The following is a 16,642-nucleotide window of genomic DNA, read 5'->3' as shown; positions in this document are numbered from 1 at the left end:
TTTTCCCTATGCATCCCTTCCATCTAGATGGTCACTTTTTTCCTTCATCATACCTTTAAAAAAATATCTATCTATCTATCTATCTATCTATCTATCTATTTATTTATTTATTTATTTATTTATTTTTGAGACAGAGAGAGAGAGAGAGAGCGCGTGTGCCAGTGGGGGAGGGTCAAAGAGAGAGAATATCAAGCAGGCTCCGCACTGTCAGCATGGAGCCTGATGTGGGGCTCAAACTCACAAACCATGAGATCATGACCTGAGCTGAAACCAAGTGTCAGACACTTAACTGACAGAAGCCCCCCGCTTTTACCATATCCTTTAAAAATAAACCAGCAAATGTAAATAAGTGTTACTCTGAGTTCTATGAGCCATTCTGGCAAAGTAGTGAATCCAAGGAGAGAATCAGGGGAACCCAGATTTATATCTGGTTGATCAGAAATACAGGTGGGGCGCCTGGGTGGCTCAGTCGATTGAGCGTCAGACTTCAGCTCAGGTCATGATTTCGTGGTTCATGAGTTTGAGCCCATTGGGCTCTGTGCTGACAGCTCAGAGCCTGGAGCCTGCTTCGGATTCTGTGTCTCCCTCTCTCTCTGCCCCTCTCCTGCTCATGCTCTGTTTGTCTCTCAAAATGAATAAATGTTAAAAAAAAAAGAAAAGAAAAGAAATACAGGTGACAACCTGGGACATGTTGAATGGCATGTGGAGTTTGCAGGGGGGTAGTCTTGTGGGATGGAGCCCTTGATCTGTAGAATCTGGCACTATTTCCAGGTAGATAGTGCCTGAATTGAATCAAATTGTAGGACACCTAGCTGATGTTAAAGATAATTGCTTAGCATGGGACTAAACTACACATCTGGTGTCAGTACTGTGAGTGTGGTGGTGGTGGTGTGTGAACAGGAGAGACACAGGAGTGGGTTTTTCCTTTTGGTATCCTTGGAAAAGAGATTAAGTGACAATGTGCCAGGGGTGGTGGTGGTGATAAGAGGTAGCATGACCAGAAGGAAGATATTGCCACAATTTGACAGGAGTTTAGGAAGGCCTGGCCTAGAACAAGGGAAATGGAAACAGCAGGAATCAGAGGCAAAGGAAAACTGGTCAGCATATCCTATGAGAGAGAAAAGAAGAGGAAAGGGAAGTATTTCAGTCCTTTCCACAATTTTGTGCTTGGGTAACTGGAAGAACGTTTCAACTCTTAATAATTTATTGACCCACTCATCCATGAAACATTAATTGACACCACAGCATGGGGATTCTCAACCTTACAAAAAGGAACAATGTTTAACTCCCTAAGCCTTTCAGCTCATTGAGTTCCTGTTATGTGCCAGAGTCTATGACAGACACAGAATCAGGATAATAAAGACGGTCTCAACACTGAAGAGATGAGGAAGGAAATAAACAGAGGTAAACAATTAATGTTGCTCCTACAGCAGCACCTGTTTCTTTCCATTACTTCTTCACTGCTGCCTCAAGACTCTCATGCTCCTGGGGCACCTGGGTGTCTCAGTCGGTTAAGCATCTGACTTCGGCTCTGGTCATGATCTCACAGTTTGTGGGTTCAAGCCCTGCATCATGCTCTCTGCTGACAGCTCAGAGCCTGGAGCCTACTTCGGATTCTGTGTTTCCCTCTCTCTCTGCCCCTCCTCCGCTCACACTCTGTCTCTTAAAAATAAATAAACATAGGGGCGCCTGGGTGGCTCAGTCGGTTAAGCGTCCGACTTCGGCTCAGGTCACGATCTCGCGGTCCGTGAGTTCGAGCCCCGCGTCGGGCTCTGGGCTGATGGCTCAGAGCCTGGAGCCTGCTTCCGATTCTGTGTCTCCCTCTCTCTCTGCCCCGCCCCCATTCGTGCTCTGTCTCTCTCTGTCTCAAAAATAAATAAAAAACATTAAAAAAAAATTTTTTTAAATAAATAAATAAATAAACATAAAAAATTAAAAAAAAAAAAAAAAAAGACTCTCAGGCTCTTAACTGCAAACAGGTTCTGGGCCCCACATAGATTTCAAGATCTGACTAGATCCACTTGCTTTGAGTGGCCAATATAAAGGTAAAATTTATAAGTTTTCCTACTTAAATTAAGTAAACCAGTTACTTTATTTTACCTTTTAAATAAAATAATTCTAATATTAAGCATTTATTATACAACATATGCATTTTCTTAAATCTTATTTTGAGTTGAGTTAAAAAAAAAAAAAGTACTACCAAGAATTTAGTTGAAAGTGCTTTTCACTATGCTGAAGGAAGACAAAGCTAAGTCAAATATCCAACTGAAAGCCAAATTATGTCCAGGAAGAAAATTCTGCAAGACAACAGGATGGTTGTCTGACTAGTAGGGGCAGGTTGCAGTATCTGGGGATTTCCATCCACCTTTCTCTAAAAGGATTCCAAAAGAAACTATCCTATCTTATCTGTACTTCATCTCTACATTTTTCAGTCTTTCCCTCCTGAAACCAAGGGGGTCACATATCTATACTGAATCAGGCAGGGATCCTTCCCCTAGTCTGCCTGAAACTCATTACTAAATCAAAGTTGTTAAAAGTTGCCCCAAATAGCCTTGCTGTTCCTCTCTGTTCCCATATATTTTGTGCTCTTGGAATTACTCCAAATTCTAAAATGAAAATGAAAGTTATATAACCCCACAAGGTTGTTCAAAGGATTAAAACACTGAGCTTGTTTATCCAAAAATGAGGACCCCATTTGAATAGATGCAAACCTAAAGATTTAAAATCCAACTGCTAAAAATTTAAGTGTATAGACAGGGAGCACTTTGATAGCAACTGTAGAAATATCTTGCAAAATAGGGAGTAATCAGAATATAACAAAAATGAGTACTGGAAAATCAGAGTAAAAAAAAAATTTTTTTTTAATGTTTACTTATTCCTGAGAGAGAGACAGAGTGTTAAGCTGGGGAGAGGCAGAGAGAGCGGGAGACACAGAATCCAAAGCAGGCTTCAGGCTCTGAGCAGTTAGCACAGCACCCGATGCAGGGCCCGAATTCACAAACAGTGAGATCATGACCTGAGCCGAAGTCGGACACTTAACCAACTGAGCCACCCAGGCATCCCTGGAAAATCAGAATTTTAAAAAAAATATAAACAAACCCTTAGCATCACAGCCTCCATATGTCCTTAGGATTCTAGGACCATATGTATACTTCAGTACTATCTGTGTAGTTTGGGGAAGGACAATTCACCTCTCGGAATATGTCTTCCATTTATTTTTATTTTTTATTATTATTATTTTTAAAAGGCCTAAGCCTATTTAAAGTTTATTTTGAGAGAGAGTGGAGGAGGGGCAGAGAGAGAGGAAGAGAGAGAATCCCAAGCAGGCTCTGCACTGTCAGCGTGGAGCCAGATGCAGGGCTCAAACTCAAAAACTGCAAGATCATGACTGGAGCTGAAATCAAGAGTCAGACACTTAACTGACTGAGCCACCCAGGAGCCCCTAAATATGTCTTCCTTTAGAAGACATCATCTCTGAAATTCTCTATCTCAATGTCATCCTTTAGGCTAAAGATGTTTTAGCTTAACGGGATATTTTAAACCTATCTTAAAAGCAGCCAATATTATTTCCTGAATGGCTTCCAATGTAATCAAAACTGACCCAGAGAAATTGAAGTGCACTAAATTATTGGTAAAAGACCCACTCCTTGACCTTGAAGAGTTTATAATCAAATTACAGAACAAATTTTCAAATTACAAAAATACTAGCAAATTCACAAGGCACCAAATACAGTAGTACCCCTTATCCATACTTTCACTCTCTAAAGTTTCAGTTAACCAAGTCAACAGCTGTGAGTGTAAGGAGGCAGAAGGTCCTTCTAACATGTCACATAAGGTCAACAGTAGCCTAGGGATACACAGTGCCTAATGTCATTCATCTCACTTCATCTCATCATGTAGGCATTTTTTCATTTCACGTCATCATAAGAAGGGTCACCATAGTATAATAAGATAGGAGAGGAAGATGAGGCACCCAATCAGTTAAGTGTTTGTCTTTGGCTCGGGTCATGATCTCACGGTTTGTGAGTTTGAGTCATGCATCGGGTGAGCTCGATCCCTGAATCAGGTGAGCATGAGCCTCACTTCGGATGAACACGAGCCTGGCTCCTCTCCCTTTCTGCCCCTCGCAGGATTCTCTTTCTCTGCCTTTCACTCATTTGGACCGCCACCCTCACCCCCCCTTCAATTAAAAAAAAAAAAAAGATATGAAAGAGACCGTATTCATTTTTTTTTTTAATTTTTTTTTTAACGTTTATTTTTGGGACAGAGAGAGACAGAGCATGAACAGGGGAGGGGCAGAGAGAGAGGGAGACACAGAACCGGAAACAAGCTCCAGGCTCTGAGCCATCAGCCCAGAGCCTGACGCGGGGCTCGAACTCACGGACTGTGAGATCGTGACCTGAGCCGAAGTCGGACGCTTAACCGACTGAGCCACCCAGGCGCCCCGAGACCATATTCATTTAACTTTTATTACAGTATATTGTTATAATTATTCTATTTGCTATCATAAAATACATGAGATCTGTTCTCTTAAAAAATAATTTTTAAAGCTTACTTTGGCTGTTTCATCACTTCTCAGTTAAAACCAAACTTTCACGAATCATAAATTAAATGTATAACTTTACTTAGATCAATCATAGTGTGGGGGGAGAAACATTTTTACATTAAAATTTCAGAATCTTGCTCTATCCTTCTCTCATTTGAAACCACAGTAGTCTTTTGCCACTAAAAACACACTCCACAGCTGTAGAAACAGCCTAAGCCGTTTAACAGCTTCATTTACGACACAGCATTGAATTTATCTAGCAAAAACACAACACATGCATTGGTACTTCCTTTTTGTCCTGTGTTTTCTAAATCTCTGCCAAAAGCAGAGGAAAGAAAGTACAAATGGACAGGATATCCTCAAATTATTTGGTTTGCCTTATGTCATTCCAAAGAAAAATCTAGTGTTTGATTCACAGTTCGAAATTCAAACTGCACACTTGAAACACCTAGAGTGGCCAGTTCCAGATGCTGAGGGCAGGCGTTCCTCAACAGCACTTTGTCTTTTAAAAGGCAACCTTGGAAGGCTTTGCCTAAAGGAATATCAGGAAATTCTGGCTTTCCAGGACTCACACGTACTACATCCGATATAGTTTTTGGCTCACAAGAAAGGATTTAGTGAAGGAAAGGAGCATGCCCACTCTTTCTTATGAATACCAACAGGAACCAAGTACCTCAAAATCTATTTACATGAAATCACAACAGACTGAACTTAGAGTTGTGGTGGAATTTTGATATTCTTATCCATTTGACACAATTCTTAATGCACATAATATATGTATACTAAGTTGCTGCACATCCAGTTATTTCACCAAATACTCCAGTGGACCTAGTAGAATGTGTCAGACACTAGACTTGGTGTGAGACTGTACTAGCTTTTCTGTGACACCAAACCACTTATCTCTATTATTACATCTATGTCAATAATACCGTGATCTATGGATGGCTATGGTGAAGACTTGGAAGGGTCAAGGAATATAAACCCCTGAGCACAGTGTATACCTTCACTCAAGTCATAGCCTCTTGGCTTCTTCTTCCCCCCCCCTTTTTTTTTTTTTAACAGTTATAGGAGTAAGCCAGATAGACACAGCCCTGTAATCTTGAAGCTTACAGTCTACTGGAAGATATAGATAATGACCATGAGAACAACAACATCATGATGATGACGATAAGGATACTACTATTATTACTAGCAGCCGATACTGGTTTAGAACTTAGTATGACCAAAGCACCATTCTAAGCACATAGCTCATTAATCAATCCTTACAACCCTCTGAGGTAAGTGACCAGGGCAACAAATATGTGTGAGTGACCCCCTAAACCTCATTCTTGAGCAGCTGGGAAAGGTCATTCTTGGGATTAATAATATTAATCAGGTAAAATGTCACAGGGATGTGGGGTTGGGATGGTATGATGTACATGTAAGAATAATGCCCACGCAGAGAATGCATGCAGGGATGATCAAAGAACTGATCAAAGAACTGGTTGGTTGGCAAAATGTCAGAGAAGCCTACCTGTCAGCAGCAGCCTGTACTGGGGGATCCTCTGAACTGGCTTGAGTAGGTAGTGCTTGAGGGCCAGATTAGCACAGCGTGGGCTCGTCTGAAAGGAAAAGGTATCCAAAGTCAACACAGGCATTCTTCTAAAAAGCATGGAACCCAGATTCAAGTGCCCAGGAAGCCAAACTTGAGGTGGTCATCAACTGTGGAAGGGGATTCATGGAAAAGCCTGCTGTAACTTAAGGCTCGGCTGTTATGCTAAGAGTGAAACCATAGCCCACTCAGCACCTAGCCCACCCTTTTCTGCAGGTAGGTCTCTGAAGTCACAGGCTCACTGCGATCATTTGTTCATGGCCCTCTCACAGATAGTGGTGGCTGCAGCCTGTGCTCTAGATCAATTAGAGAGCACCACACTCTGCAGCTGCCACTTAGCAGAGCCTCTGCCAGTGTTTTCACAAGCACAAACCCAATGAGCAAGAGAGAAATGCATGGCACTGAAGATAAGGGGACAGAAATCAATCTACTGGGAACTGGATTCAAATAATAATCAGAGTCTATGGTCAATGTACTTACGATAACAACAAGTGGTAGTGGGGAGAATTGCAGAAGTTAAAGATGACCTGAAAAGTAGCCTAGCTATGTGTATCTTCTCTAATAAGCCCAATGGATGTAAAATTTCTTTCTCAGATGAATGGCTATAAAAGACAGCTCCCAAATCAGTGTATATAGAAACATTTGATTCCGGAGCCATTTTGATTTGATCAAAATGACAACTGATTCTGCCTTGAAAGCTCCTTTCCGAAGTAAGTACAACAGACACTTCAGCCCAACCCTGGGCCTCCCACCCATTCTCCGACACAGGAATTTACTGTGAGGTGGCATCAAAATGGCTGAGTGAGAATGTTCCTGCATCCTAAGATGCTCTGCACTTCTTCCCCGGCTCAGGTGGGTGGGGAAGAGTTTTTTAAGATTTGCTCAGATTGTTTCATCTTTTTCTACATATGCACCTCTAGGGTCTGGTACACAGAATACTTAAAAAATGATAATGATATTGCATTTAAGAAAGCATCTACCATGCAAGCATCATTAACCAAGACAGTTAATTTTCCTGTCTTATGTTTTCTTTTGCTGCCAAGACAACAGAACAATTAATTCTCTGGACACTGATGAAACCCTGGGTCAATTATCAGTTGCCATAGCTACATAAATCACACTTCCTTTCTTAACAACATGAAGACATCAGGAGAGGAAAAGGAAAAAAAAACCCAGAAAAAAGACAACAAATGATTTTAAAGTTTAATTACGTGTCTAATGTAAAAATAAGAAATCAGCAATATCATAATACCTCTAAAACCTTTCTAGTTTGCATGACTGGAATTTTTTTTTTAGTTTCAAAAGAGAGAAGTAAGTATTCAAACATATAATAATTCACATTTTATCCAAGACTGGGGGAAGGACTTAAACACAAAAGCTTTGGCTATAAAACGTTATTAATTTTTCCTAACTTTGACATCGAACCTGTGTCATTTATTTATCTAAAGGGAAACAAATTCTATTTCCTACCCATCATTGTAGATTAGTTGTTAGAAGAAGAAAAGGAAAGGCTGAGTTAGAAATAAGAAATGTTTCTAGAATAGTCAAATTCATGGAGACAGTAGGTAGAATGGTGGTCACCGGGGGTGAGGGAGGGGAGGATCGGGAGTTGTTTTAGGTATAGTTTCAGTTTTGCAATGTAAGATGAAGAGTTCTAGAGATTGGTTGCAAAACCATATGAATGAACTTAACACTACTGAACTATACACTTAAAAATGGTTAAGATGGTTGTTTTATTTTGTGTGTATTTCCTCACAATTAAAAAAAAAGACTCATTAAAGTATTCTAACATGCAATAAAAGATTTTCAAAATTAAATCTGGTACATACTTTTTCACCTTTTAATTTGTTCAATCTCCTCTTTGATTCTGAAGGAATTAAATATTAGTATCTTTCTGTTTTCAACGATGGCAAATTCTTACAGCTTTAAAAACAACAAAAGAAGAAAAAAGGGTTCAACATTATATGGCAGCAAAAATACCTCAAATTCTCTAACAACAGCAGCAAATGCTGGGTTCTTCTTGCACTGCTCATCCAGCAAAGCTATATTCTTATCAAATTCTTTGATGTATGTGGAGTACATTTTTAGATATGGTCCCTTCTTTACAAAGATATCAGCAATTCTGTGTTGTTCAGTCCTAAGAAAAGAAATACACAAAAATATAAAAAGAGTCATTAGTGTATCCAAAACATATCCAATAAAGAGCAGAGTCCCAAGTCTAAGCCATCAGCTTCGCCTCTTTTCTCTTCTTGTAAGATATCTCCTATCTCCAAATGCCTACTCTTCACCATTCCCACTGCCGCCATCACATCTTGCCTGGACTTTGCCAGCCCTCTGAACGGGCCTCCTGCTTCTACCATCTCATCCTTCTGTGCAGCCTGAGAGTCTAAAAACGAATATTACTCATGTGACTTCCAATGGCCTCCTAGGGGACTTAGCAGAAAAACAAACTCCTCACCTTGGCTTACAAATTTGTAGCCTCATTGGTCCAGCTGCTGCCTACTTTTCTGACTCATTTCAGGCTTCTCTCCTTCTTTCACAGTACTCTCCAATCACACTGGTCTTCTTTATATTCCTTTGACATACAGAGTCAATCCCACTTTGCAAACTCTTACTAATGGCTTTGCATGCCTGGAAATATGGAGGAACCCTGGCTGGCTCCTTCTTTTTGTACAGATGTCACTTTTAAAGTGCTTTGCCTTTTCAGAGGGTCTTCTCGGCCATCCAGTCTTCACTTGCTAGCACGTCATCTTATTTTATATCTTTCTAGATCAGAAGTTGCTTTCATCTAATGTTTCTTGTCTATTTTTCTGGCTCTTCCCCCACTGAAACATCTACTTCATGAGAACAAGAGCCTCATCTGTTTTGTGCAATGTGATATTCCCACCATGCTTAGAGCCCTGACTAGCACACAGTAAGATACTCAAAACTTTGTTGAATGCAGAAATGAAGTATTGCAACAGCTGTTATTAAAAGCCAATGCAAAAATAAATGTTATTTCAGAAAGCATACTAAAACCAAAGACTATGTCTTAACTTGAAGACCCCAGAGAGAAAAATATTTTAATAAGTAGAAAATACCTTATCCAAGGATTAGAAGAGTTTTATGTCAGTAATAAGTGTAGCTTTTGCCATAATTACTGTTTTAGCTGTCCGTTTCATCAATTCAGTCTGTTTCTTAGGAATGTCTAATACTTTAATGCAGAACATCTATAGATCTAAACTTGGGAAAACTTTTAGCACAAGCGAAAAATATATTTAAGCCTCTTTATAACGCTTGCACAAATATACATATCTGTTAAAGGCAATTCAAGGTAATTTTAAAGATAATTTTTATAAGAAGAATGACAAAGTATGTATAGGAAAACTCTGTGGAATCACATTTTATTTCTATCATGACCTTAAAAAATACCTTTCAGTGATTCCTCAGTTCTTAACCCTTTGTTATTTTACATTCGGGCTACAGCTAGGAATTAATCACTTACCTAACATATTTTGCTAGCATGCACAGGCATATTTCTAAAACAGGCAAGAGGTATTTTTCTGGGTTATATGTAAAATAAAGCTTACAGGGAAATTTTGAATTTTGTGCATAGCTTCAAAGATGTCACCAAAGTTTCTGCTTCCTCTCTACAACCCAAGGAAGTACTTAACCTTTTGGTATTCTTTTCTACAGTCTACAATGATATCATATACATGTAAATTTTCTAAACCAAATAAACCTATTATTCCAGTGAATGGTCTCTTTTCCAAAATGCAAAGACAGATTCATGAAACTCCAGAAAAGATAATAAAGCATTTAAAAACATTTCAGTGTGAATATATCAACTAAACTCCCTCAATCTCAAAAACCTTGATTATCAGAGGTCTCCTACAGAAAGTTAAATTGGCTAAATATGGGTCCTTCTTGCTTTTGAGGCAACATTACCAAAGAATTTGAACAGTTTTAGAATTGAGCTCAGTGCATCAAGGTTGTGAATTTTGGCCATCTAAAATGACCAATCTATAGGTAACCACCAAGAAAATTTAATATATTGAAACAACTCAATGTAAGGAATACCACCTCTCTGTCACAAGCAGGGCCCTTGTGGCCTCATCTAAAATTGGAACTTAGGGAAAGCTGGTCAGTCCATTTATACCAGTTTGACATCCTTTCCTCCAGTTCCTTCAGGAGATCCCGGTTGAGCTCATACAGCTGAGGCAAGTAGTACAGGATCTGATTTAGGATCCGGTCCTCAATCACGGGTTTCCCAAGTTGCCTGGAAGCATGGGCCACTGCATCTCGGAAATCCTATTATAGTTCAAAGGACGAAAAACAACATACACACACATATAATTTAATATAAAGCTTTTCACCCCAGTGATTCTCTTTTCTACAACAATATAGATCACAAACTGTATTTTCTGATGTGAAAGTGTTATGGCTTGGATGCGAACAATCAAGAAAGAATGCTTGTGGTGTCTCTGGTGCAAAAAGGGTGATTTTATTAAAGCACAGGGACAGGACCTGTAGGCAGAGACAGCTGCACTGGGGCTATGAGGAGTGGTTGATTTACTTTCAAGTAGGGATAGCAGTTCTCTAAGGAATTTGGAAGTAAGATTTCCAGTACTTTGAAAGGGTAGCTGTTGTGAGGAAAAGGTCATTTACTACTATTGTCTAGTAATACCTTAGTCATGAGACCCTTCATGAAGATGTATATCAGTGGGCCATATGCTTGGAGGATGACTGCTAACATATATCTTGGGGGGTGGGGAGAGATAAAGGAAGCTTCCAAAGGAATTTTTTTTTAACGTTTATTTATTTGGGGGGGGGGGGAGACAGAGAGAGAGAGAGAGAGAGAGAGAGAGAGAGAGAGAGAGAGAGAATCCTAAACAGGCTCTGCATGGTCACAGCAAAGCCCAAAGTGCGGAGCAGGATGAAGGGCCCGAACTCACAAACCCTGAGATCATGACCTGAACCAGACTGAGTCACTCAGGCGCCCATCCAAAGGAATTTTTATCCCTTAAAAGAGACTTACAGGCACCTGGGTGGCTCAGTCGGTTAAGCTTCTGACTTAGGCTCAGGTCATGATCTCACAGTCTGTGAGTTCGAGCCCTGTATCGGGCTGTGTGCTGAAGCTCAGAGCCTGGAGCCTACTTCAGATTTTGTCTCTCTCTCTCTCTCTCTCTCTCACCCCCCCCCCCCCCCCACTTGCACTCTGTCTCTCTCTCTCAAAAATAAATAAAATAAACATAAAAAAAAAAAGAGAGAGAGACTTACAGGATCCTGGAGGTCAGGCTAATGTCAAACTAAGGCTGTCTTTTGTCCTTAGCAAAGTATTAACATTGAGGCAGTTGAATTCCTATAGGGAGGTCACTCTGACTGTCTCAAGGACTTGTCAATGGCTGTAAGTTTTAAGGAAATTTTATTTTTTTCCTTTGCCTTTGTTCTCCATATCATTTTCCATGTAGAATTACAAATTGAAAGCACGCACTTCCTCCTATCCTACTTAGCTAGACAGGAAAAAAAAAACACACAAAAACAAAAACACCACAACAAAGTGGCTGGGGTAGATATTTGGTCTTAAAACAGTCTGTGTGAGATTTCTCTTACATCTTTTTGTCTGATCTTCAAACTCGGTAATTATATTAAAGGGTATCTGGAAACTGTATTGCCTTTAAACTTATTCCAATACTGCTATATGAACACAATCCATTCATTTTAGAAGTCCCCAAGAGATCTTAATTGATTTTATTCTGGAAAGTCCCTTTGTTCACTTTCAGTAATTATTTCCCAACAAGAGCATTCTAGGTAAGGCATGTGGAGGAGTGGCACATTTTTAATAATCAGAGAATACTGGATCCAGTATTACGGTGTTTCCTTGGGCTAGCTGCATTTTCCTTGTCTGCTAAGTGGTTTCTGAGACTTTCACAATGCGCATCACTAGATAACACACTTAAAGCTTTTTGCAATGTGTTTGGCACACAGAATCAACAAAATATTTTAACCATGGACTCTTCTATCCCTCTAACCAACTTACCAATAAATTCATCAGGATTTAGATCTTTCACAAAACAAAAAATTTTCTCCTTACATTTTCTTTCCTGTCAACTTTTCCCTAGAAAATTATTTATATACCATGTTTTTAAGACAAGTCCACACCAACCTACCCTGTCATTCCAGGGGACTTGGAAAGGGTGGTGGTGTCTGGGATCCTATTTGTCTAGTTTCACACTATCTTGAGGTCCACCCTCTGGGGATAAGTAAAACAATAGTGGAATCTGTTCCACAGCCCTAAGGACTCAAAAACAAAGATTGTTCATTCTTAGAAACAATCTTTAGGTTTAATTAAAACCTTAAAGCAAAGCTTAGGCAAAACAGACTCTATACTAGGTTTCATCTTCCTTTACATTTATTTCTAACTATTTTCCCTTCAGGGATTCACTGGGCAAATCAAATACATCAAAAAAAATACCCATTTCTCCCCTGATCCCTTCAACCACTTGCCTCCTGTACATTAACCATAAGCATTTGTTATATTTCTTGTGAAAGACAAAAACCTTATATACAATTTAAAAGTAATGAATGGATTCCTTGCCTAAAGGATGGTTATTTCAGACAACTCAAATCCTCCTGTGCTAAACCAGTGCTAATAAACCCTTCACTTCAGGCCTCAGGATCTGGGACTATACTTTATTGGCCCAACAGTCACAATGGCCCAAAGGAACCAAGTACTTAAACTAGTAACTAAAGAACTACTTTTACAGCTAATTACTGTAATATAAAGATGCGAGTTTGTAGCTCGCATAAACTCCAATTCAGAAAGCCACACAAAACATCTCCAGAAACCAAATGGATATTGGCCAAATTCCACCTCCCAGCAGCTTGTTTCTATCAGCATTCACATTTACTAAGACAAAATAGACCTTTAAACTTAATGCTTTTGAAAGTCATTAGATTTTCCATCAGGCACAACAGAATATATTTACATGTCAGTCACAAATTATAACACAATTATAACAGTATTCAAAGCACAGTTAAACATCTTCCATAGTAGTCTTTTCTTTTTTTCTTTTTTTTTTTTTTTTACCAGTTTAATAATTAATATAACTTAAATGCAAGAATTCCTTGTTCAGCAAAGCAATAAGCACTGCCCTTTCTTCTGGTAGAAGACATGATAAATGTATTTGTCCCTTGGCAGCAACATGACTTTTATTTTCCAGTTGGAAGATACTTCCTCAGTCACAACAGTGACAGTAGCCGTTAGTGGCTAAGTAGCTTAAGGACCCTATTTGACACAGCTTTTGCCAGACTCTGCATTCCATATGTCTGCCACTATTGCCAAAAGGAAAACTTGCTTATTTGAGACACATTCAACAGAGACCAGCCAAATTCACACTGGGCTGACCAGTAAGATGGCCACCTCTAACTGGAGGTGTCTGTCACATACTAGGCAAAATGTCACTTTTTCCAGTACTACTGGATGATTGTAGGTAGCTCTGAACGAACTTGTGGCCCATACTGTCATTGGCAAAAGAGGACCATTTAATAGAGACTATAGGAATTTAGAGTTTCTATCCAGGTATCTATTACAAATTATTCCTAGGACCCATGAGGTTACATATTCTAAGCAAGCACTACCAGGGCCATCAACTTGTCTTCATCGTACCTTTTTGAAAGCAGAAAAGGGTACCCCTTACTCCAGGCCAATGCAACTCACACCAAAGACCCTACTTGCAACTCATGGCCTTTAATTATACACAGCAGCTCTGGCCTAAATCTCATCCCCTCACCTTTTGGGCTTCCATCCCCTAAAAGCCATGTGCTATGGCCCCAGTGCCAGATGTAACTAATTCACACAAGAACTACACGCAGAATCTTTCACTTCTCAGCTCTTCATGAACCTCAACCATTTCCAGAACTGGTGCCACTAGAAGGAAGAAAACATCTTTTTTTTTTTTTTTTTTTTTTAAATAAAAAGGATGGTTACAACATATGTCTGGTTATTTTTCTAAATGCTAACAGCCAGGATAATTTGGGAAAGTGTGATGACACTTAGGAGCCAGAGGCAAAACTATTTTTGGGCAGAAGAATTTAAATTCCCCAACACCTCCTTGACTAAATCAGTGAGGATATAAGACCACACGACTGGCACTTCAAAAATTAGATCCAGAGTTTACTTTTCTACACTGGAAAATCTGGGTAATTAAAATGAAAGGGGTATGGGAACCAGGATATAAAAATGTTAGGCAGGCAATAGAGTTTATTGATACCAACTACACATACTTTGGTCTATTCTTCCAACATAAAACCCACCAAAAATTCTGTATGTAAAACTGAACCATCTAACAGTCTAGTTTCTGATTACAGTAACCAAATGCATGTTCAACTTGGCATTTTTAGAAATAGGCTCCTGAATTATAAAGCGTATCACATTATTAATAATTCCTAGAAAACCTACAAATGAGAACCAGATCAACTTTTAAAACACAGTGAATATAAACCACAATTTCTTTATCCATTCGTCAGTTGATGGACATTTAGGCTCTTTCCATAATTTGGCTATTGTTGAGAGTGCTACTATAAACATTGGAGGTCCAAGTGCCCCTATGCATCAGCACTCCTGTATCCCTTGGGTAAATTCCTAGCAGTGCTATTGCTGGTTTATATACACAATGGAATACTACATGGCAATGAGAAAGAATGAAATATGGCCTTTTGTAGCAACGTGGATGGAACTGGAGAGTGTTATGCTAAGTGAAATAAGTCATACAGAGAAAGACAGATACCACATGTTTTCACTCTTACGTGGATCATGAGAAACTTAACAGAAGTCCTTGGGGGAGGGGAAGAAAAAAAAAAAAAGAGGTTAGAGAGGGAGAGAGCCAAAGCATAAGAGACTCTTAAAAACTGAGAATAAACAGGGTTGATGGGGGGTGGGAGGGAGGGGAGGATGGGTGATGGGTATTGAGGAGGGCACCTTTTGGGATGAGCACTGGGTGTTATATGGAAACCAATTTGACAATAAATTTCATATTGAAAATAAATAAATAAATAAATAAATAAATAAAGCCTTACATAAAATAAAAATAAATAAATAAAACAGTGAGTTCCTTTGAAGTATTAACATACTAGCCTTACAAGCTCTGATCACTTGGGCAAGACTTAAGCAAAAATCAATGCAAATAAAGTCAAGTATGAACATCTAAAGCAATGAAGCACAAAACAGATGGTCTTATTCTTAGGGTCAGGATTTACATCTCCAGTGCCAAAGAGAAGTAAGTGACTTAATGAAGCTGTCCTGACTGGGTGTCTTGACCTGAGGGTATGACTTAACCACTATGATGACACAGTGAATTACAAAAACTAAATGGACATATCGATAGACAGGGAACTCTGCAGGGCTCCCTGCCTTCAAAAAGGGCATTAAGAAATACTTCATATTAAGCCAAAGCAAAGCAGCTGGGAAGGTCAGAGAGCTTTGATAAATATGCAGAAAGAGTGTGAAACTATGAAGTAAATGTAGAAGGGGGAGGAAGTCCTAACATTAACAATTTGATTTTGTTTTTAAATTAAAATATTGACCAATGAAATGATTTCTCCCTCTCCCTATGATCAGACTGATCACAATCAGGTGATTGTGTATAATCATCAATGCACGCTATAAACTATATAAAACATGACTGAAATCAATCCTTTATCTCCAGTCTCTAACTCCCTTAACAACAAGTAATCATAATGTATCCTAAGTGAAAATATGTAGCTTCATTCTCATCTTCAGAAGATAGAAAACTAGAATTTCTCTGATTTCTTGGGCCACTGAAAGAATTCTGAAAACAAGCTAATATATCCAGATATACTACTACCCCCTATACAGCATGTAGAAATGTCAAGTTAATAATTTTTAATCCATTTCTGAACAGCGGCCTAAGTTCAAGGTCTCAGACCAGAATTCAAAGTATGGTTTTGCCATTTAGCAGTGGGTTACTTTAGGCAATTAGTTTTCTTCATTTTAAAAAACAGAAATAACAAGTATTTGATAGGGTTGTTATGAGGATTAAAATAGACAATTTACATAACACAGCATGTTTCAAGTCACACAGAGAGTGCTCGACAGAAGGCCATTTATTTAAGTAAAGGAGATTTGGTTAATTTAAGTGATCACATGAATATCATTTAAGGTCAACAAGTCCTGGAAGCTTGGAGACAGAATGCTGAATCAGAGGCATATAACAAGAAGCAAATACCAAACCAAAGTAAGGAAAACAAACACCTCAGCAGCAGGACAAAGGGGCTCTTAATGAACTTCATTCAGTGAAGGACAGTCCTAACAAGAAGGAAGCTGCTCAAAAAGTGAAGGTTTGGCAGCCATGTCAATAGACACTAAAGGAGTATTCTTTACAACTAAGGAACAAATTAATGATAATTAAATCATTAACAAGACTCAAAAAACAGTCTGTATTCAGTAGAAAATGATGAAGTTAGGGGAGCATGGGTGGCTCAGTCGGGTAAGCATCCGACTCTTG

At 39.0% G+C, this 16,642-nt stretch overlaps 1 protein-coding gene across 3 annotated transcripts in view; it reads right to left on the bottom strand.

Moving 5' to 3' along the window:
* Positions 1–16,642, bottom strand: part of FGD6 (FYVE, RhoGEF and PH domain containing 6) — a 120,324-nt gene that overhangs the window by 44,553 nt on the left and 59,129 nt on the right. For all 3 annotated transcript variants that reach the window (XM_019446467.2, XM_019446468.2, XM_019446469.2), the window contains 3 exons: positions 10,276–10,427; positions 8,118–8,274; positions 6,060–6,147 (listed from right to left, as the gene is read on the bottom strand). In XM_019446467.2, coding sequence (XP_019302012.2) covers positions 6,060–6,147; positions 8,118–8,274; positions 10,276–10,427 — 397 coding nt within the window. The remainder of the gene's footprint in view (positions 1–6,059; positions 6,148–8,117; positions 8,275–10,275; positions 10,428–16,642) is intronic.

This window comes from Panthera pardus, unplaced genomic scaffold (assembly GCF_024362965.1).
Source record: "Panthera pardus isolate Hobbes unplaced genomic scaffold, ASM2436296v1 HiC_scaffold_6, whole genome shotgun sequence".
NCBI classification, from domain to species: domain Eukaryota; kingdom Metazoa; phylum Chordata; class Mammalia; order Carnivora; family Felidae; genus Panthera; species Panthera pardus.
This window is presented reverse-complemented; position numbering and strand designations above follow the sequence as displayed.